This window comes from Elephas maximus, chromosome 7 (genome assembly GCF_024166365.1).
Source record: "Elephas maximus indicus isolate mEleMax1 chromosome 7, mEleMax1 primary haplotype, whole genome shotgun sequence".
NCBI lineage: Eukaryota > Metazoa > Chordata > Mammalia > Proboscidea > Elephantidae > Elephas > Elephas maximus.
This window is the reverse complement of record NC_064825.1, coordinates 105862056-105881358: the sequence shown is the minus strand read 5'-3', so window position 1 is coordinate 105881358 and position 19303 is coordinate 105862056. Positions and strand designations below refer to the sequence as shown.

The 19303-nt window shown below is 37.5% G+C and overlaps 1 protein-coding gene across 1 annotated transcript; it reads left to right on the top strand.

Annotated features, from left to right (window-relative positions):
- Positions 1–1247: 1247 nt before the first annotated feature.
- On the top strand, positions 1248–19088 carry LOC126080201 (olfactory receptor 10AG1-like). The gene is made up of 2 exons (XM_049891473.1): positions 1248–2162; positions 18636–19088. The coding sequence occupies exons 1-2, from the start codon at positions 1248–1250 to the stop codon at positions 19086–19088; spliced, it is 1368 nt and encodes a 455-aa protein (XP_049747430.1).
- The last annotated feature ends 215 nt before the right edge of the window (positions 19089–19303 follow it).

The window sequence follows — 19303 nt, the reverse complement described above, 5'->3', positions numbered from 1 at the left end:
GTCTTGTATGGGTGTAGTTTGTTACCCCAAAACTATTACCATAGTAACATCAAAGATCACTGACCCCCATAACAGATCTAAAATCATAAAAAAAATTTTGAAATAATGTGAGAATTACCCAAATATGACACAGAGGCATGAAGTGAGCACATGCCATTGGAAAAAATATACAGCTAGAATTGCTCGATGCAGGGTCGCCACACACTTACAATTTGTAAAAAAATGCAGTATCTGCAAAGTATGATAAAGCAAAGTACAATAAAACGAGGTATGCCTGCAAATCATGGAGATAGAAGTCAAACTCAAGTCCATGAAAAAAGAAAAATAGATACCGACTTGCAGTCACAAATCCTATGTGCAATTGGTCAAGTTATTCACACTTAGTGAGTCTCAATACCCTTATAGCTAAAGAAAAGTGAGTTTAGAAACATTTATCTGAATTGTTGCTTTTTGAGGAACAAGAGAAATAATATGGGCATACACACCACAATGGGTATAACATAACAGCTAATATTTTTCCTTCTCCTGACCCATACACACACACATTGCTAACAAATACCCTCCATGCTATCTCAGTTTTTCTGAGATGACTACAATTTATTCTTTGTATCTGAATCAATGTACACAGGCTAACTACCCTGAAAAAAATCTTCTTATATTACCCATTTCATATCCTACCAAAAGATATTTGTTTTATTCCTCCATATAAAATGAAATATTCCTTCAATTTCCTTTCTAAACTACTTACTATGAACTGTGTAATATACTTAGAATCATCAAGTGATAGGAGAATGAAGCACTAAAATAGACAGTTGAAAATATATATTAGAAGACAATTTATGATATACTGTTTGAGAAACTTGACTGAAAAAATGCATAGGGAAGTACAATAGGATTGTCAAGGTGTGTAATTAAGTTAAAGTGAGATTAGATGGCAAAGCTGAGTGTCTGTCTCCAACAGTTACCAATTGCTCCACTGCCTTCGTTGAGTCAGGTATAGCTTGATCTATCCTGGGCTGTGTTCCGGAAGTAGATTGAAATGATCTTAACGTAAATGCGAAGGGACTATTTACCGTGATTTAACAGGAAGATGTGGGACATGCATAAATAGTATCATTCTTAAAGTGCAAACAATCATAGTAGTCATAAAATCCAAGCCAGAGGACATCTTAATAAAATTTATGGAAAAGACAAAGAGATATAAGAAGGTAAAGAAAAATGCACAGGTAAATTTCCCTTTTCCACAGATGAATCATCAAGAAAAACCACCAGAAGAAAATCTAACTGAATTGATGGAATTTGTTCTCTTGGGCTTTGCTGACATGCCCCATCTCCAGTGGTTTCTTTTTGGATTGTTTTTAATCATCTATATCATTATCCTGATGAGTAACGGCACCATATTTCTAATAATGATAATGGACCCTGCTCTCCAGAGCCCTATGTATTTTTTCCTGGCAAATTTTTCCTTCTTGGAAATCTGCTATGTATCAGCTACTGTCCCCAGAATGCTGATGAATCTTGGGACCCAGAGAAGAAGAATTTCCTTAGTTGCCTGTGCTACACAGATGTGCTTTGTCTTTATGTTTGCAATCACAGAGTGTTTGCTCCTGGCAGTGATGGCCTATGACCGCTATGTGGCCATTTGTAACCCTCTGCACTATCCTTTAGTCATGAACCACAGGGTCTGTATCCAGTTGGTGACTGGTTCCTGGATCATTGGAATCCCAGTTATGACAATGCAGACTTACCAGATTTTCTCTCTGCCTTTTTGTGGATCTACCCAAATCAATCACTTCTTCTGTGATGTTTTCCCAATACTCAAGCTGGTTTGTGGGGACACCTTTGTAAATGAGATGTTGGTCTACATAGTTGCTGTGTTATTTGCTGTGGTTCCCTTTCTGTTGATACTTGGCTCCTACAGTAAAATCATCTCCATCATCCTGAAGTTGCCATCAGCCACAAATCGAGCCAAAGCCTTCTCCACTTGCTCATCCCATCTTATGGTTGTGGTGTTATTCTTTGGATCAGGCAGTATTGCATACTTAAGACCCAACACCAGACACTCAGAGGGAACGGACATAGTGCTTTCTCTTTTCTACACTGTCCTAACTCCTATGTTTAATCCCATAATATATAGTCTAAGGAACAAGGATGTTGTAATGGTATTGAGAAAATTGCTATGTAAATAATTTGCTTTGTTAATGATCAGTTAAATGTGTAAGAATTGCTGTCATATGTATTTTGAATTAAATTTCAAAAGATGTACACCATTCAGTATAACTTGTGTTATGGATTGAACTGTCTTTCCCAAAAATGAGTGTCAATGTGGGTAGCCCATGATTCCTAGTATTGTGTGATTGTCTGCCATTTTGTCCCATATGCTGGAATCCTCTAGAAGGCAGTGGGTTTCGTTTGGTGATTTTCCTAAGTGTTTTAAATCCTACCTCTAAGATATAAACAAGGCAGAATTAGAGACAGTTACGTTAATAAGGCAGGACTCAATCTACAACATTAGGTTATATTTTGAATCAATCTGTTTTGAGATTAAAGAGAGAAGGAAGCAGAGGCAGCAAGAATTCCTACCACCAAGAATGAAGAATGGGGGGGCCTGCATCCTTTGGACCTGAAGTCCCTGCATTGAGAAGCTCCTATACCAGGAGAGATTGATTAAAAGGACCTTCCCCCAGAACTGACAGAAAGAGAAGGCTGCCCGTTGTCCCGTCACCCCAAATTTGAACTTCTAGCCTCTTAGACCTTGAGAAAATAAATTTCTCTTTGTTAAGCTGTAAACTTATGGTACTTTTGTTATATCAGCACTAGATTACTAAATTGCCTTGTCTTTCGTACAGTGACAATGATTTCCAAGTTAAAAATCACTAGTAATATTGTCAGAACTTTCTGCTCAAATTATAAGTAATATATGCATCAGCAGAGAACAAATCATTCCATTAGTAATTCTATAATTTCATCATGCAATGTCCTCCCTCAATAAGAACTTTTGTTTGGGCTGATTAATTTAGTCATTTGTAATGTATAATCCATTATATCACTTACTGTAAACTATATCAGTCATTTCCGTGAGGGTTCATACAGTTGTGACACTCATTTTAAAAAGCAGGTTTGTAATATGCATTAATTAAAACTATGCAGTGTCCCCTCGTTATCCATGGCATATTGGTTCCAGGGCCCCCATGAATACCAAAATATGTGAATGCTCAATCCCTCAGATAAAATGGTAAAATATTTGCATGTAACCTATACAGAAACTCTGTATACTTTTAATCATCTCTGGATTACTTATAATACCTAATACAATGTAAATGTTATGTAAATAGTTGTTATACATTGCTGTATTGTTTAGGGAATAATGTCAAAACAAGAGGTGAACAATACTCACATATCAAGTACTGGAGATAGACTGAGGTTCTGTGAATTTTTTTTTATATCAGGGAATGTTTACACACCAATTCATTAGTGTGGATTCAGCATGATGCTTGTAGTGTGACAAATTCAAATTCTGCTTCTGGAATTTTATTTTCTTTTTTTCCCTTTCCAAATACTTTGTCTTGATTGGTTGAATCTGTAGCTCTGGAACCCACAGATATTGAGGACCAACTATATGTACATATATACATATGTGTGAATATATATAATACACAAAATATATACTTCATGTTATTAATTTTAAATGGTATTTATATATGATATTTGATTGTTTGTGTGTGCACATCTGTGTTTATGTGTGTGTGTGTGTGTGTGTGTGAATATATATATATATATGTATATGAGAACTTTTAGTGCAGTGGGTAAAGCACTCTGCAGCTAACAAAAAAAGGTCAGCAGTTTGAACCCACCAGCCACTCCACAGGAGAATGATGTGGCAGCCTGCTTCTATTAAGATTCACAGCCTTTGAAGCCATATGGGCAAGTTCTACTTTGTCCTATAGAGTCTCTGTGGGTTGGAATCAAATCAATGGCTCCCCTTTTGATTTAAGTATATGTATTATATGTATACATATAAAAGACTGGGAAGAATGGGGCTTCCAGGGCACTTAATAGTGCTCACGAGGAATCAAATGACAGAAAGAGGCTGTCGTTTGAAGAGAACTAGGGGTTTCAAAGTCAGGAAACTTGTGTGTCAGGGTTGTATTCTTTCTCCATGCTATTCAATCTGTGTACTGAGCACACAACCTGAAAATCTGGACTATAAGAAGAAGAACGTGGGAATAGGTTCAGAAGAATGCTCATTAACAACCCGCGATATGCAGATTACACTACCTTGCTTGCTGAAAGTGAAGAGTGCTTGAAGTATTTATTGATGAGGATCGAAGACTACAGCCTTCAGTATGGATTGCACACCAGCATAAAGAAAACAAAGATCCTCACAGCTGGACCAATAAACAATATCATGATAAACAGAGAAAGTTTGAAGTTGTCAAGGATTTCATTTTACTTGGAACTGCAATCAATGTCCGTGGATGTATCAGGATAGAAATTAAACGACATATTGCATTGGACAAATCTGCTGCAAAAGACCTCTTTAAGGTGTTGAGAAGCAAAGATGACACTTTGAGGGTGCCTATATCTATCTATTTTTATATCTATCTCTCTATGTATATGGAAACCCTCATGGGGTAGTGCTTAAGAGTCTGGCTGCTAAGCAAAAGGTTGGCAGATCAGATCTACCAGGTACTCCTTGGAAACCCTATGAGGCAGTTCTACTCTGTCCTGTAGGGTCACTATGAGTCAGAATGGAGTCGAAGGCAATGAGTTAGGTTTGAGTTTATATATGTATGTATGTATACACAAATATGCATGTATACATGTAAAGTTTTAATGCTCTCAAATCATTTTATAGATTTAAAACAAAACAAAAAAAGTTTTTGTAATTTTCCCTACTTCACACATATGCAGGGATGTTAATTCACTACCCCTGTTCTGGATCACTGGTAGAGTAGTGGTTAGGAGGTAAGGCTGCTAACATAAAGGTCAGCAGTTCAAATTCAGCAGCCACCCCTGGAAAAACCTACAGGGCAGTTGTACTCTGTCCTGTATGGTCATCATGATTTGGAATTGAATCAACTGCAACAGGTTTTATTTTTGGGTTTTTAACCATGTTCTATTTGTAGACCTGGTTTGGATTTAGGCCTTCACCACTTAAGTTTATGTTTGAATTGAAAAATCATCTAATCCTTCAATGTCATTTTTTATATTTGATTAGAAAAATGAACTTTACATTTTTCATGAGAATATATTTTTTTAACTTTTTTTTATAATTTTTATTGTGCTTTAAGTGAAAGTTTACGATTCAAGTCAGTCTCTCACAAAAAAATCCATATACACCTTGCTACACACTCCCAATTATACTCCCCCTAATGAGACAGCCCACTCTCTCCCTCCACTCTCTCTTTTCGTGTCCTTTTCGCCAGCTTCTAACCCCCTCCACCCTCTCATCTCCCCTCCCTGCAGGAGATGCCAACATAGTCTCAAGTGTCCACCCGATCCAAGAAGCTCACTCCTCACCAGCATCCCTCTCCAACCCATTGTCCAGTCCAATCTGTGTCTGAAGAGTTGGCTTTGGGAATGGTTCCTGTCCTGGGCCAACAGAAGGTCTGAGAGCCATGACCACCAGGGTCCTTCCACTCTCAGTCAGACCATTAAGTCTGGTCTTATGAGAATTTGGGGTCTGCATCCCACTGCTCTCCTGCTCCCTCAGGGGTTCTCTGTTGTGTTCCCTGTCAGGGAAGTCATCAGTTGTAGCCAGACACTGTCTAGCTCTTCCGGTCTCAGAACGATGTAGTCTCTGGTTCATGTGGCCCTCTCTGTCTCTTGGGCTCGTAATTGCCTTGTGTCGTTGGTGTTCATTCTCCTTTGATTCAGGTGGGTTGAGACCAATTGAGGCAACTTAGATGGCTGCTTGCTAGCGTTTAAGACCCCAGACGCCACTCTTCAAAGTGGGATGCAGAATGTTTTCTTAATAGATTTTATTATGCCAATTGACTTAGATGTCCCCTGAAACCATGGTCCCCAGACCCAGGCTCCTACTATGCTGACCTTCGAAGCATTTAGTTTATTCGGGAAACTTCTTTGCTTTTGGTTTAGTCCAATTGTGCTGATCTCCCCTGTATGTGTGCTGTCTTTCCCTTCACCTAAAGCAGTTCTTATATACTATCTAATTAGTGAATGCCTCTTTCCCACCCTCTCTCCCTCCCCTCTCTCGTAACCATAAAAGAATGTTTTCTTCTCAGTTTAAACAATTTCTCAAGTTCTTATAATAGTGGTCAGATACAATATTTGTCCTTTTGCAACTGACTAATTTCACTCAGCATAATGCCTTCCAGGTTCCTCCATGTTATGAAATGTTTCACAGATTCTTCACTGTTCTTTATCGATGTGTAGTATTCCATTGTGTGAATATACCATAATTTATTTATCCATTCGTCTGGTGATGGGCACCTTGGTTGCTTCCATCTTTTTGCTATTGTAAACAGTGCTGCAATATACATGGGAGTGCATATATCTGTTCATGCAAAGGCTCTTATTTCTCTGGGATATATTCCAAGGAGTGGGATTGCTGGATCCTATGGTAGTCCTATCTAGCTTTTTAACGAAGCGCCAAATCAATTTCCAAAGTGGTTGTACCATTTGCCATTCCCACCAGCAGTGTAGAAGTGTTCCAATCTCTCCAAAGCCTCTCCACCATTTATTATTTTGTGTCTTTTGGATTAATGCCAGCCTTTTTGGAGTGAGATGAAATCTGATTGTAGTTTTGATTTGCATTTTTCTAATGGCTAATGATCGTGAACATTTCCTCATATATGTTAGCTACCTGAATGTCTTCTTCAGTGAAGTGTCTATTCATATCTTTTACCCATTTTTTAATTGGGTTATTTGTCTTTTTTCAGTTGAGTTTTTGCACTATCATGAAGATTTTAGAGGTCAGGTGCTGATCAGAAATGTCATAGCTAAAAACTTTTTCCCAGTTTGTAGGTAGTCTTTTTACTCTTTTGGTGAAGTCTTTGGATGAGCATATGTGTTTGATTTTTAGGAGCTCCCAGTTATCTAGTTTTTCTTCTGCATTCTTTATACTGTTTTGTATACTGTTTATGCCATGTATTAGGGCTTGTAACATTGTTCTTATGTTTTCTTCCATGATCTTTATTGTTTTAGATTTGATATTTAGGTCTTTGATCCATTTTGAGTTAGTTTTTGTGCATGGAGTGAGGTATGCATCTTGTTTCATTTTTTTGCAGTTGGATATCTAGTTATGCCAGCACCATTTGTTAAAAAGACTGCCTGTTCCCCATTTAACTGTTTTGGGGACTTCGTCAAATATCAACTGCTCCTATGTGGATGGATTTATGTCTGGATTCTCAGTTCCATTCCATTGGTCCCTGTATCTGTTGTTGTACCAGTACCAGGCTCTTTTGACTACTGTGGTGGTATAATAGGTTCTAAACTCAGGTAAAGTAAGGCCTCCCACTTTGTTCTTCTTTTTCAGTAATGCCTTATTTATCCAGGGCCTCTTTCCCTTCCATATGAAGTTGGTGATTTGTTTCTCCATCTCATTAAAGAAGTCATTGGGATTTGGATCGGAATTGCATTAAATTTATAGACCGCTTTTGGTAGAATAGACATTTTTATAATATTAAATCTTCCTATCCATGAGCGCAAGGTATGTTCTTCCACTTATGTAAGTCTCTTTTGGTGTCTTGCAGAAGTATACTGTAGTTTTTTTTTTTGTATAAGTCTTTTACATCTCTGGTAAGATTCATTCTTAAGTATTTTATCTTCTTGGGGGCTACTGTAAATGGCACTGATTTGGTGATTCCCTCTTCGATGTTCTTTTTGTTGGTGTAGAGGAATCCAACTGATTTTTGTATGTTTATCTTGTATCCTGATACTCTGATGTACTCTTCTATTAGTTTCAGTAGTTTCCTGGAGGATTCCTTAGGGTTTTCTGTGTATAAGATCATGTCATCTGCAAAAAGAAATACTTTTAGTTCTTTCTTGCCAATCTGGATGCCTTTTAAATCTTTATCTATCCTAATTGCTCTGGCTAGGACTTTCAGCACAACGTTGAATAAGAGCAGTGATAAAGAGCATCCTTGTCTGGTTCCCGATCTCAGTGGGAATGCTTTCAGGCTCTCTCAATTTAGGGTGAGGTCAGCTGTTGGCTTTGTATAAATGCCCTTTATTATGTTGAGGAATTTTCCTTCTATTCTTATTTTGCTGAGGGTTTTAATCATGAATGAGTGTTGAACTTTGTCAAATGCCTTTTCTGCATCAATTGATAAAACCATGTGATTCTTGTCTTTTGTATTATTTATGTGGTGGATTGCATTAATTGTTTTTCTAATGTTGAACCATCCCTGCATACATGGTATGAATCCCACTTGGTCATGGTGAATTATTTTTTAGATATGTTGTAGAATTCTATTGGCTAGAATTTTGTTGAGAATTTTTAGATCTACATTCATGAGGGATATAGGTCTATAATTTTCTTTTCTTGTGGTGTCTTTACATGGTTTTGGTATCAGGGATATAGTGGCTTCATAGAAGTATTCCGTCCTTTTCTGTGGTCTGAAATACCTTTAGTGGTAGTGGTGTTAACTCTTCTCTGAAAGTTTGGTAGAACTCTGCAGTGAAGCCATCCGGACCTGGGCTTTTTTCTGTTGGGAGTTTTTTGGTTACCTTTTCAATGTCTTCTTTTGTTATGGGTCTATTTATTTGTTCTACCTCTGTTTGTGTTAGTTTAGGTAGGTAGTGTGTTTCTAGGAATTCATCCATTTCTTCTAGGTTTTCAAATTTGTTTGAGTATAGTTTTTCATAGTAATCTGATATGATTCTTTTAATTTCAGTTGGGTCTGTTGTAATATTGCCCATCTCATTTCTTACTCAGGTTATTTGCTTCCACTCCTGTTTTTCTTTTGTCAGTTTGGCCAGTGGTTTATCAATTTTGTTGATATTTTCAAAAAACCAGCTTTTGGCCTTGTTAATTTTTTCAATTGTTTTTCTGTTTTCTATTTCATTTAGTTCAGCTCTAGTTTTTATTATTTGCTTTCTTCTGGTGCCTGTGGGTTTCTTTTGTTGCTCTCTTTCTATTTGTTCAAGTTGTAGGGATAATTCTTTGATTTTGGCCCTTTCTTCTTTTTGGATGTGTGCATTTATTGATATAAATTGGCCTCTGAGCACCGCTTTTGCTGTGTCCCAAAGGTTCTGATAGGAAGTGTTTTCATTCTCATTGGATTCTCTGAATTTCTTTATTCCATCCTTAATGTCTTCTATAATCCAGTCTTTTTTGAGCAGGGTATTGTTCAGTTTCCAAGTGTTTGATCTCTTTTCCCTGCTTTTCCTGTTATTGCTTTCCACTTTTATGGTCAGAGAAGATGCTTTGCAATATTTCAATGTTTTGGATTCTGCTAAGGCTTGCTTTATAACCTAATATGTGGTCTATTTTAGAGAATGTTCCATGTGCACTAGAAAAGAAAGTATACTTGGTTGCTGTTGGGTGGAGTGTTCTGTATATGTCTATGAGGTCAAGTTGGTCGATTGTGGCATTTAAATTTTCCGAGTCTGTATCGAGCTTCTTTCTGGATGTCCTGACTTTCACCAAAACTGGTGTGGTGAAGTCTCCTACTATTATTGTGGACCTGTTTATCTCACTTTTCAATGCTGATAGAGTTTGTTTTATGTATCTTGCAGCCCTGTCATTCAGTGCATAAATATTTAATATGGTTATATCTTGGTGTACTGTCCCTTTAATTATTATTTAGTTTCCTTCCTTACTCTTCATTATGGATTTTACTTTAAAGTCTATTTTGTCATAAATCAATCTTGCCGTTCCCGCTCTTTTTTGATTGTTGTTTGCTTGATACTCTTTTTTCCATCCTTTGAGTTTTAGTTTGTTTGTGTCTCTAAGTCTAAGGTGTGTCTCTTGTAGGCAGCATATAGACAGATCTTGTTTTTTAATCCATGCTGCCACTCTCTGTCTCTTTATTGGTGCATTTAGTTCATCTACATTCCGGGTAATTATGGATAGGTATGAATTTGGTGCTATCATTTTGATGTCTTTTTTTGTGTGTTGTTGACAGTTTCTTTTTCCCCCTTGATTTTATGTGCTGAGCAGATTTTCTTTATATATTGTCCTTTCCTCATATTTGTTGTTGTGGATACTGTTTCTTCTGAGTCTGTATTTTTCCCTTGTATTTTATTTTGATGAATAAGATAGTTTGTCTCCTTTGTGTTTACCTTATTATTTACCAGTATTTCTCTAAATTTAAAACTAACTTTTATTTTTTTGTATCACAGTATCTTCCTCTCCATATGGAAAATGTATGATTACATTTCTTATTCCCTTTTTATTATTTTAATGTTGTCTACTTTTATATAATAACATCACTGTTACTCTGTTTTGGGCTTTTTTCTTTTTTTTTTTTTATTTTGCTTTGTTTTTTTCGATTTCCCTGACTGGGTTAACTTCTGGTTGCTCTGCCCAGTGATCTAGTCTTGGGTTGATACCTGGTATTATTGATTTTCTAACCAAAGAACTTCCTTTAGTATTTCTTGTAGTTTTGGTTTGGTTTTAATGAATTCCCTAAACTTGTGTTTATCTGAAAATGTCTTAATTTCACCTTCATATTTAAGAGACAGTTTTGCTGGATATACGATTCTTGGCAGGCAAATTTTTTCCTTCAATTTTTAAAATATGTCATTCCATTGCCTTCTTGCCTGCATGGTTTCTGCCAAGTAGTCCGAGGTTATTCTTTTTGGCTCTCCTTTGTAGGTGACTTTTCATTTATCCCTCGCTGCTCTTATAATTCTCTCTTTATCTTTGGTTTTGGCAAGCTTGATTATAATTGTCTTGGTGACTTTCTTTTAACTTCTACATTACGTGGAGTTCGATAATCATCTTGGATAGATGTCTTCTTGTTTTTCATGATATCAGGGAAGTTTTCTGCCAACAAATCTTCAACAATTCTCTCTGTATTTTCTGTTATCCCTCCCTGTTCTGGTACTCCAATCACTCGTATGTTATTTCTCTTGATAGAGTCCCCCATGATTAAAGGTTTCTTCATTTTTTTTAATTATTTTATCTGATTTTCCTTCAAATATATTAGCTTCAAGTGATTTATCTTTGAGTTCAGAAATTCTAGCTTTTATTTGCTCAATTCTGCTCCTCTGACTTTCTTTTGAGTTGTCTAATTCTGTAATTTTATTGTTAATCTTCTGAATTTCTGATTGCTGTCTATGGATTTTTCCAGCTTATTAGACTTTTGATTATGTTCCTGAATAATCTTTCTAATTTGTTCAGTTGCTTTATTGGTGTGTCCCTTGGCTTGTACTGCGTATTGCCCCGTTCCCTTCCTGATGTCTTGAAGGGTTCTGTGTATTAAACTTTTGTATCCTGCATCTGGTAATTCCAGGAATGCAGTTTTATCTAAAAGATCCCTGGATTCTTTATTTTGAGAGTCTGTTGAGGTGATCATGGCCTGTTTCTTTATGTGACTTGATATTGACTGTTGTCTTCGAGCCATCTATACGTTATTGTATTAGTTTATGCTTGCTTACTGTGTCGTAGCTGCTTGCTTTGTTTTGTTTTGGTATACCCCTGTGGGTTGTTTGTGTGAACTAGCTTGAATTATTTTCTCCTTTGGAGCTCTGGTGTCCTGTCCCCAGCTGGCTAGAGGTTTTGTCAGGTACATCTGTCTAGGAGTCCATTCAGTTTTCTTGTATGAATTCAGCTCAGGTTTCCAGGTAGCTGATTGTCAAGTGTGTGGCACAGGCTCTGTCCTACAGTCTTAGAGGGGCAGTGGTGACTGGCATATATACCGTTATCTGATTGCAGCAGGGGGTCACTCTCTGAACAAGGCAGGAGGCTGAGAACCAGCCCCTAAGTGTCTCTGAGGGAAACGTGTCTCTGTTCCCTACAGCATGATGATGGGTGGGATCTGCAGAGGGACTATGGACACCCAAAGATTTTGGTTGTAAGGACTGGGAAGTACCAGATCTTTGGACCCCTGTCATGGGTTGCTGGGTGACCTGAGTGGAGCTACCAGTCCTTAGGTCCCTGATGTCGGTATGGGAGGACCTTGTTTAACACGCAAAGCAACTTCAAACGTCAAACATCCACCTCCCCACCGCACAGCTGAAATGGTTGGAGATTGCCAACAAGGGCCTATTCTCCCAAAAGAGACCCACGCAACTCCATGCAGAAGGGAATGGTGCTCAAGGCTCATGGATGGTTTATGCCTGGACAGGAGCAGCTTCTGTCCTGAGCTCCCCCAGTTAATGGAGCTAGCAAATTATCTTTTCCCCCCAGTTGCAATTTTTTTTCCTTCCCCAAGGCCATGTGGGTGGCTCTAGGTGCTCACCAGGGTCTATCTCAGGCCCAAGGATTCAGCCGCTGAAGCCAGCTTGGGGGGTGGGGGGGAGCGCAGCAAAATATATACAAGTACTTAGCTTTTGCCTAGAGTGCCATTCTCCTCAGGTTCCAGAGGTATAAGTAGGCTGTGTGGCTGGCTGCTTCTCCCTAAGGAAACTGCGGCCGAACGTTAGTACCAGCCCACTGCCACGGGTGCTCCAGGAATGGTACCTGAGGGCTCCCCACAATTCCGGTCTGGTAACTCCTCTCCACTTCTGAAAAGTCTCTTCCTCACCCTGCCCCTCATTTCACTGTCTAAGCTTGCCTTTAATGCTCAGGGCGCCCAGCTTGTCACAAATATACTCATTTCACTTGTTTTTTCAGGTCTTTGTTGTAAAGAGGGCTCACCAGAAGCATCTGTCTATTCCACCATCTTGGCTCTGGCTCAAGAATTAATGTATTTTAAAGAGCACAACTACCATTGCTTTAGTTTGTCTATGACATTCTTATACTCTGTAAGTGTGATCACATTTCTGATTAAGAAATTTCCTTAACATCTTCTTTTATCTATAGCCTTAGAAACAAAGATATCACAGAGACAATTAGGACATTAATTAATCATCCCCAAACTGCTTTCATACTCAATATAATCCAAATAAGTTTTTGTTCATTTATGTCCTATTTCCAACACTTTTCATATATATTTTTCATTCTATTTTAAGTCAATTGTTGTTATTGGTGTTAACTGCCGTCGAATCAGAGCCTGACTAATGGCATATCCGTGTGTTACAGAGTAGAGCTATGCTCCATAAGTTTTCATTGGCCATAGTCTTTACAGAAGCAAGTAGCCAGGCCTTTTCTGCAGAGCCACTGGAAGGGTTCAATCTGCCAACTTTTCCAGCAGCAGCTGATTGCAAAGCACTTGTCATATCCAGGTTCCTTCTTAAACCGATTTAACATTGCATATTCAATGAATTTCAGTTGTTTGCATGCTTTACAACCATCTCTGTCTTAATATAGAAATGATACATTCAGATTCACTTGCTCTCAGGTGGTGTCAGAGAAATATTTTTAAAAACTTCCCTTGGACAATATTTCAATCAGGATGAAGAAGAAGAGGTCTATATTTAGGGACTCAATACTTATATTATTGTTTGACTTTAAGTCTTGCTTAATAAAAAAAGAACTGCAAACACATATAACTGCCTCTATGGTACCCTCGAAACTAATTCTTTGGATTCAGGAATTGTATAAAGCAAAACTTCCTACTTTCCTTCAACAACTTTATTTTATTTCACGTAACAGAAAAGATGAGTTTTGACTTTTATTATAATCATGCACTAGCTTTTCTTGGGGAGTCCTAAATCCCTGGGTCAGGCATCAGGGGTTGATGAACCCAAGATCCACATGTCAGATGGCAGGCTTTTGGCTCACAGGTGTGAAAGCCAACAATCCAAGGCCAGTAAGTGAGACAGGAGGCTGCTGGCCCCAGTCCGAAGAACTGGAGATCAGGTGATGATGAGCCAAATAATGGATCCAAGGCAGAGCAAAAAAGCCAGTGAGCTTTGCCAGAAAGTCTACATATATTGGATACAGGTCAGAACCCAAGAAAACTCCCTTTTAAATGACTGGCTACTCACAGCAGATCCCATCATGGAGATGATCACATTATATCAGATCTCATCATGGTGATGATTACATCATTATGTGACTGCCAAAGTACATCCTAACTGCCAAGCCACTGATAATCATGGCCCAGCCATGTTGATACACAATCTTAAAGATCACCCTACCTAAGTGTCACTAAGATTTGAAATCTTGAAGGGAAATTATTTTATCACAATATACCGACTATTGTCCTGGAATTTTACCTCTACTCTAAGCTGGAATTCTATCACAATCTTATTTTCTCCTGAGTGAAATTTCATAGGATTCTCGACTTAAAAGTGAGTTTTCAGGGGGAATCAAGTAGGAGAAAGAAGAGAGAATGCTGCAAGGAAAAGAAATAGTTCCCCTTTTGGGATTAATCTTGGGGGGAAAAATATTTTTAAGCTAAATTTAATATATTCAACGGCCAGTTCTCAGTTTGCGCAGGTAGTCTTGAAGAAATAAATTATATATTTTGTAGGTGAAAATATTCTTTGTTGTCAGAACAATTATTACAATTCTTACAGAGGTCAGCCTCTGGATTTGGATCAAGGCACCCATTTCAGAGGAGAAAAAAAGCAAAAAACTTCAAGAAAATGTGACAGGAGCTTAGCCTAATAGGAACAGAGGGCCCATACGAAGCAGCCATTGTAGTTAAGGGAAGAATTGCTTTGTGTCCATCTTGGATGGCCGCCAATGATATATTGCTCAGTTAAGGGCAATCAGGACCCTATTCAAGTCTAAGAAATAAGGCTTTCTGTACATTCTGTTCCATTGAGAGGCTGCAGAGGAAGAGTATTCTGGGTAGAGTGAGAGCTCTCGGAAAACAAATAAATCAGAGTGCCAAAGAGATTTGTTTAATTAGAAATTTAACTCTGTCAGATGGAAGAGGTCTCAGGGGAAGGGATAACTATTTTGTAGAGACAACTCCATGTACAAGTGAACAGACTGTTTTAAAGGTGTATTGAATACCATCGATGAAAGAAGTTGTTTGAACCAAAGCAATTTGAACACTTAAATATATAAACCCTCTTCAGTGAGGAAGAAATAAGATTATCAGAGACAAACTCAAACCCAAACCAACTACTGCCAAGTGCATTCTGACCAACAGCGACCCTTCAGGACACAGTAGAACTGCCCCATCCAGTTTCCAAGGCTGTCAGTCTTTAAGGAAGCTGAGGGCTACAACTTTCTCCCTTGGAGCAGATGGTGGATCCTAACTGCAGACCTTTTGGATAGCAGCCGAGCACTTTAACCACTGAGCCACCAAGCCTATTTTTCAAACTAAGAAAGGTAAATATGAAATGTTTTATATTAATATTTGACTTCAGGTCATATTATTAGAATCAATAATTAATATAAAGTATCAATATTTTAAAGTAAAATAATCCATGAAATAAGTTTACAAACATTAAGGAATCCAAGAAACATCTATTTTAAAGAAAATATTTTTATGTTACATAATTCATAAAATAAAGTTTTAAGTTCATATTATTATTAAAATTAATTTCAGGGTTTATGTTTCTAACTTCTATCAAAAATACAAATGTAGCTGAGCTTTAGGTAGGTTGGGGATATTGACAGTGATAAATATGTATCTGAATCAGAATATTTCAACCAAAGTGAAACATTTCCTGCGAGTGTAATCTGACTCATAAGGACCACATAGGATAGTGTAGAACTGTCTCACAGGGTTTCCAAGGCTATATATCTTTATGGAGACAGACCACCACATCTTCCACGCACGCAGTGGCTGTGTGGGTTTGAAGCACCTACATTTTGATTAGCAGCCCAGCATTTAACCCCTGAGCCACCAGGACCCCTTCAGAATATGAGATTACACATCCCTTAATCATTTGGATTTTTTCCAGGGAACAGATACTTAGATTTGAAATTCATATATATATACATACATATGATAACATTAAGTTATATTTTACTTGAAGCAATAAGAAATTAAACATTTTCAAGAAAGAAGAGTAATATAGATAGCTTCAGGAGAACACATGGTAAATCTCTGCACTTTTTACCCTGTTCTCTTGAGAAAAACAGACAAAACTTATGTATTTAATGTTATACATGGATAATTTCTTCACCAAAAAAGTTGAGTATGGAAAATTAGAAATTCTATTCCATCTGGCGCTCAAAGTCATTTTATTCAATTAAAAAGAATTAAATTATTTTTTCATTAAATGCTGTCATTCATAAAGTAATGCATAAAGCTTTGGCTCTTTTGCTCTCTTGTGAGTCTGAATTCTTTTCTCCCTCTTAAGAGTGATGCTTTCATTTTGATAATATCTAATCCTTTGTTTCAGTTCAGAAACAAATCCTGAGTAACATATTAGATGTACACCCATGATTTAAAGTAGGGAAATAGTCACTGCCTATAGCTCTCAGATCATTTAGTACCAATAAAAAAAATGCATAAAAGGCTATTACCCTAATTGCAATTCTAAGGACTGAGCAGTGACGGGTACTATAGGTGTTACAGTCCATAAAGTAGAAGTAAGGATATAAACCCAAATATTGACAGAATTCATGGTGAGATAGCAACTTGAGAATTGAATGTTTTTTTAGGGTTTTGTTACACTTTGATAATTGCTTTTAAGATCTCACTACACTCCCACAAAAATCCAGTGATACAAAGAAAATTAGGGAGTATTCCTAATGTGCTATAGCATACTGAGTAAAATTCAGATGAATAAATTAGAATTAGTTTTAATATTAATAAATGGGTGATGATAATAAGTAACTTTGATAACAATAATAATAACCTTTTATAAATGTCAGGGTTTCTTCAAGGTTTTTTACTTACATTAAATGATTAACTCACATAAAAACACTAAATGTTGCTATAGTTGCTAGCTATTTAACAGCTGAGCAAACCGTGACACTGGAAGATTAATTAACTTTCACAAAGTCATCACACAGGTAGCTGTTGTTGGAGCTATAATTCAACTACAGTCCATCTGGAAGTACTGTTTTTAACCATGGGCATATGCCCTGGTGCACAGTGGTTAAGCACTCGACTGCTAACCAAAAGGCCAGTGATTCAAACCAAACTGTTTTTTCTTGGAATGCAAACATGATAGTCTGCTTCCCTAAAAATTTACAGCCTTGGAAACAGTAGCAGGCAGTTCTAGTCTGTCCTATTCGGTCACTATGACTCGGGATTGACTTCTCAGCAATGGGTTTGGGAATTTTTTACCTTGGCACGATGCTCTCACTTTGCTTAGTGGACATTAGGATGGAGAGATGAAAAGCAGGGTGAGGCAAGAGGTACTTTGACTTTTACAATATTTAAGGAGGCCCTCACTTTCAGGATTGTGCAACTGCAAGAATGGCCCTGAATGCCTCCTTAAATTTTGTACCTCAGGAGCTTCACTGACTAGTCCTTGTCCTGATCCTGATGAAGAGAATGGTTGGAAAAATAATTGCCATTAAAGGCACTGACAACCACTTCATCAAATACCTATTTTACTAGGCAATTTGTTAAATCCTAGGGCTACAGGTTTAAAGAACTACAGTTCTAACTACAGAACTGTAACTAATAAGTAAACAATTTAAAATTGGTAAGTGGGTGGAAAATTAAATTATCACATTTAAGTCTTACAAACAAAAAAGTACACCTTAGACTTTAAATAATTGCTTAATATCACAAAGATAATAAATCATGAAGAGTCAAACTCAAGTCTATTTAAAAAATAGATGCTGACTTGCAGTCACAGAAGCTATGTACAATTGGTCAAATTACTCATACTTACTGAGTCTCGATATCTTTATATAAATGAAAAGTCAGTGCAGAAAGTTATCTAAAGTGCTATTTTTTAAGTAACAACCAAAATTATAACGGGTGCACACAGCACAGTGGATATAACAGCCAAAACCTTTCCTCCTCCTAACCCACACATATATACACAGGTCACAGAAACCCTCCGTGCTACTGCTGTTTTTCCAGGGTGACTACATTTATTGTTTATGTCTGAATCAGTGTTCCCAGGCTAACTTCCCTGAATAAAATCCTCTTATCTTACCTACTTAATAACCTACCAAAAGATATTTGTTTTATTCCCCTATGTAAAATGAAATATTGAGAGAATTTTCATTTTTCTTTCCAAAGCACCTAATATGAACTATATAATAAGAACCTCTATTTGTAAAATGTCAAGTCATGGAAGAATGAAGCCGAGAAATAGGCAGTTAAAAATGTATGTGAAAAGACAGTTTATAATAGAGTGTTTGAGAAGCTTGGCTGAGAAAATGCATAGAGAAGTACAACAGGATTGCCAAGACCTGTAATTAACTTGAAGTGAGATTAGACAGCAAAGCTGATAGTCCATCTCTAGTAGTTGCCAATTGCTCCAGTACCTGTGCTGAGTCAGGTATTGCTTGTTTTATCCTGGTCTGTCCTTGGAAAGTATAGTAAAATGATCTTAAATTTGAGGGGACTGTTTACTGTGACTTAACAGGAGGACGAGAGTCATATGTAAATAGTGTCATTCTTAAAGTGTAAACAATAGCAGTGATCATAAAATCCAATGCAGACACCTCAATACAGTTTAGGGAAGAGGCAGAGACAGAGGAAGGTAAAGGAAGTGCAAATGTTAATTTCCCTTTTCCACAGATGAATCATCAAGGAAAACCACCAGAAGACAACCTAACAGAACTGATGGCATTTGTTCTCTTGGGCTTTGCTGACATGCCCCATCTCCAGTGGTTTCTCTTTGGATTATTTTTAATCATCTATCTTATTATCCTGATGAGCAATGGCACCATATTTCTAATAACAAAAATGGATCCTGCTCTCCAGAGCCCTAGGTATTTTTTCCTAGCAAATTTTTCCTTCTTGGAAATCGGCTATGTATCAGCTACTCTCCCCAGAATGCTGATGAATCTTGGGACTCAGAGACGAAGAATTTCCTTAGTTGCCTGTGCTACACAGATGTGCTTTGTCCTTATGTTTGGAGCCACAGAACGTTTGCTCCTGGCAGTGATGGCCTATGACTGCTATGTGGCCATTTGTAACCCTCTGCACTATCCTCTAGTCATGAACACAAGGTCTACATTCAGTTGGTGACTGGGTCCTGGACCATTGGGATTCCAGTTATGATAGGGCAGACATATCAGATTTTCTCTCTGCCTTTTTGTGGATCTAACCAAATCAACCACTTCTTCTGTGATATTCCCCCAATACTCAAGCTGGCTTGTGGGGACACCTTTGTAAAGGAGATGTTGGTCTACATAGTTGCTTAGTTGCTGTGTTATTTTTCATGGTTCCCTTTCTGATGCTAC

Excerpts from the sequence above, each read along its gene's own strand:
- LOC126080201 (XM_049891473.1), top strand. The coding sequence starts at position 1,248 with ATGAATCATCAAGAAAAACCACCAGAAGAAAATCTAACTGAATTGATG. Across the intron at positions 2,163-18,635 it reads GGAACAAGGATGTTGTAATG|ATGAATCATCAAGGAAAACC; the intron begins GTATTGAGAAAA and ends CCTTTTCCACAG.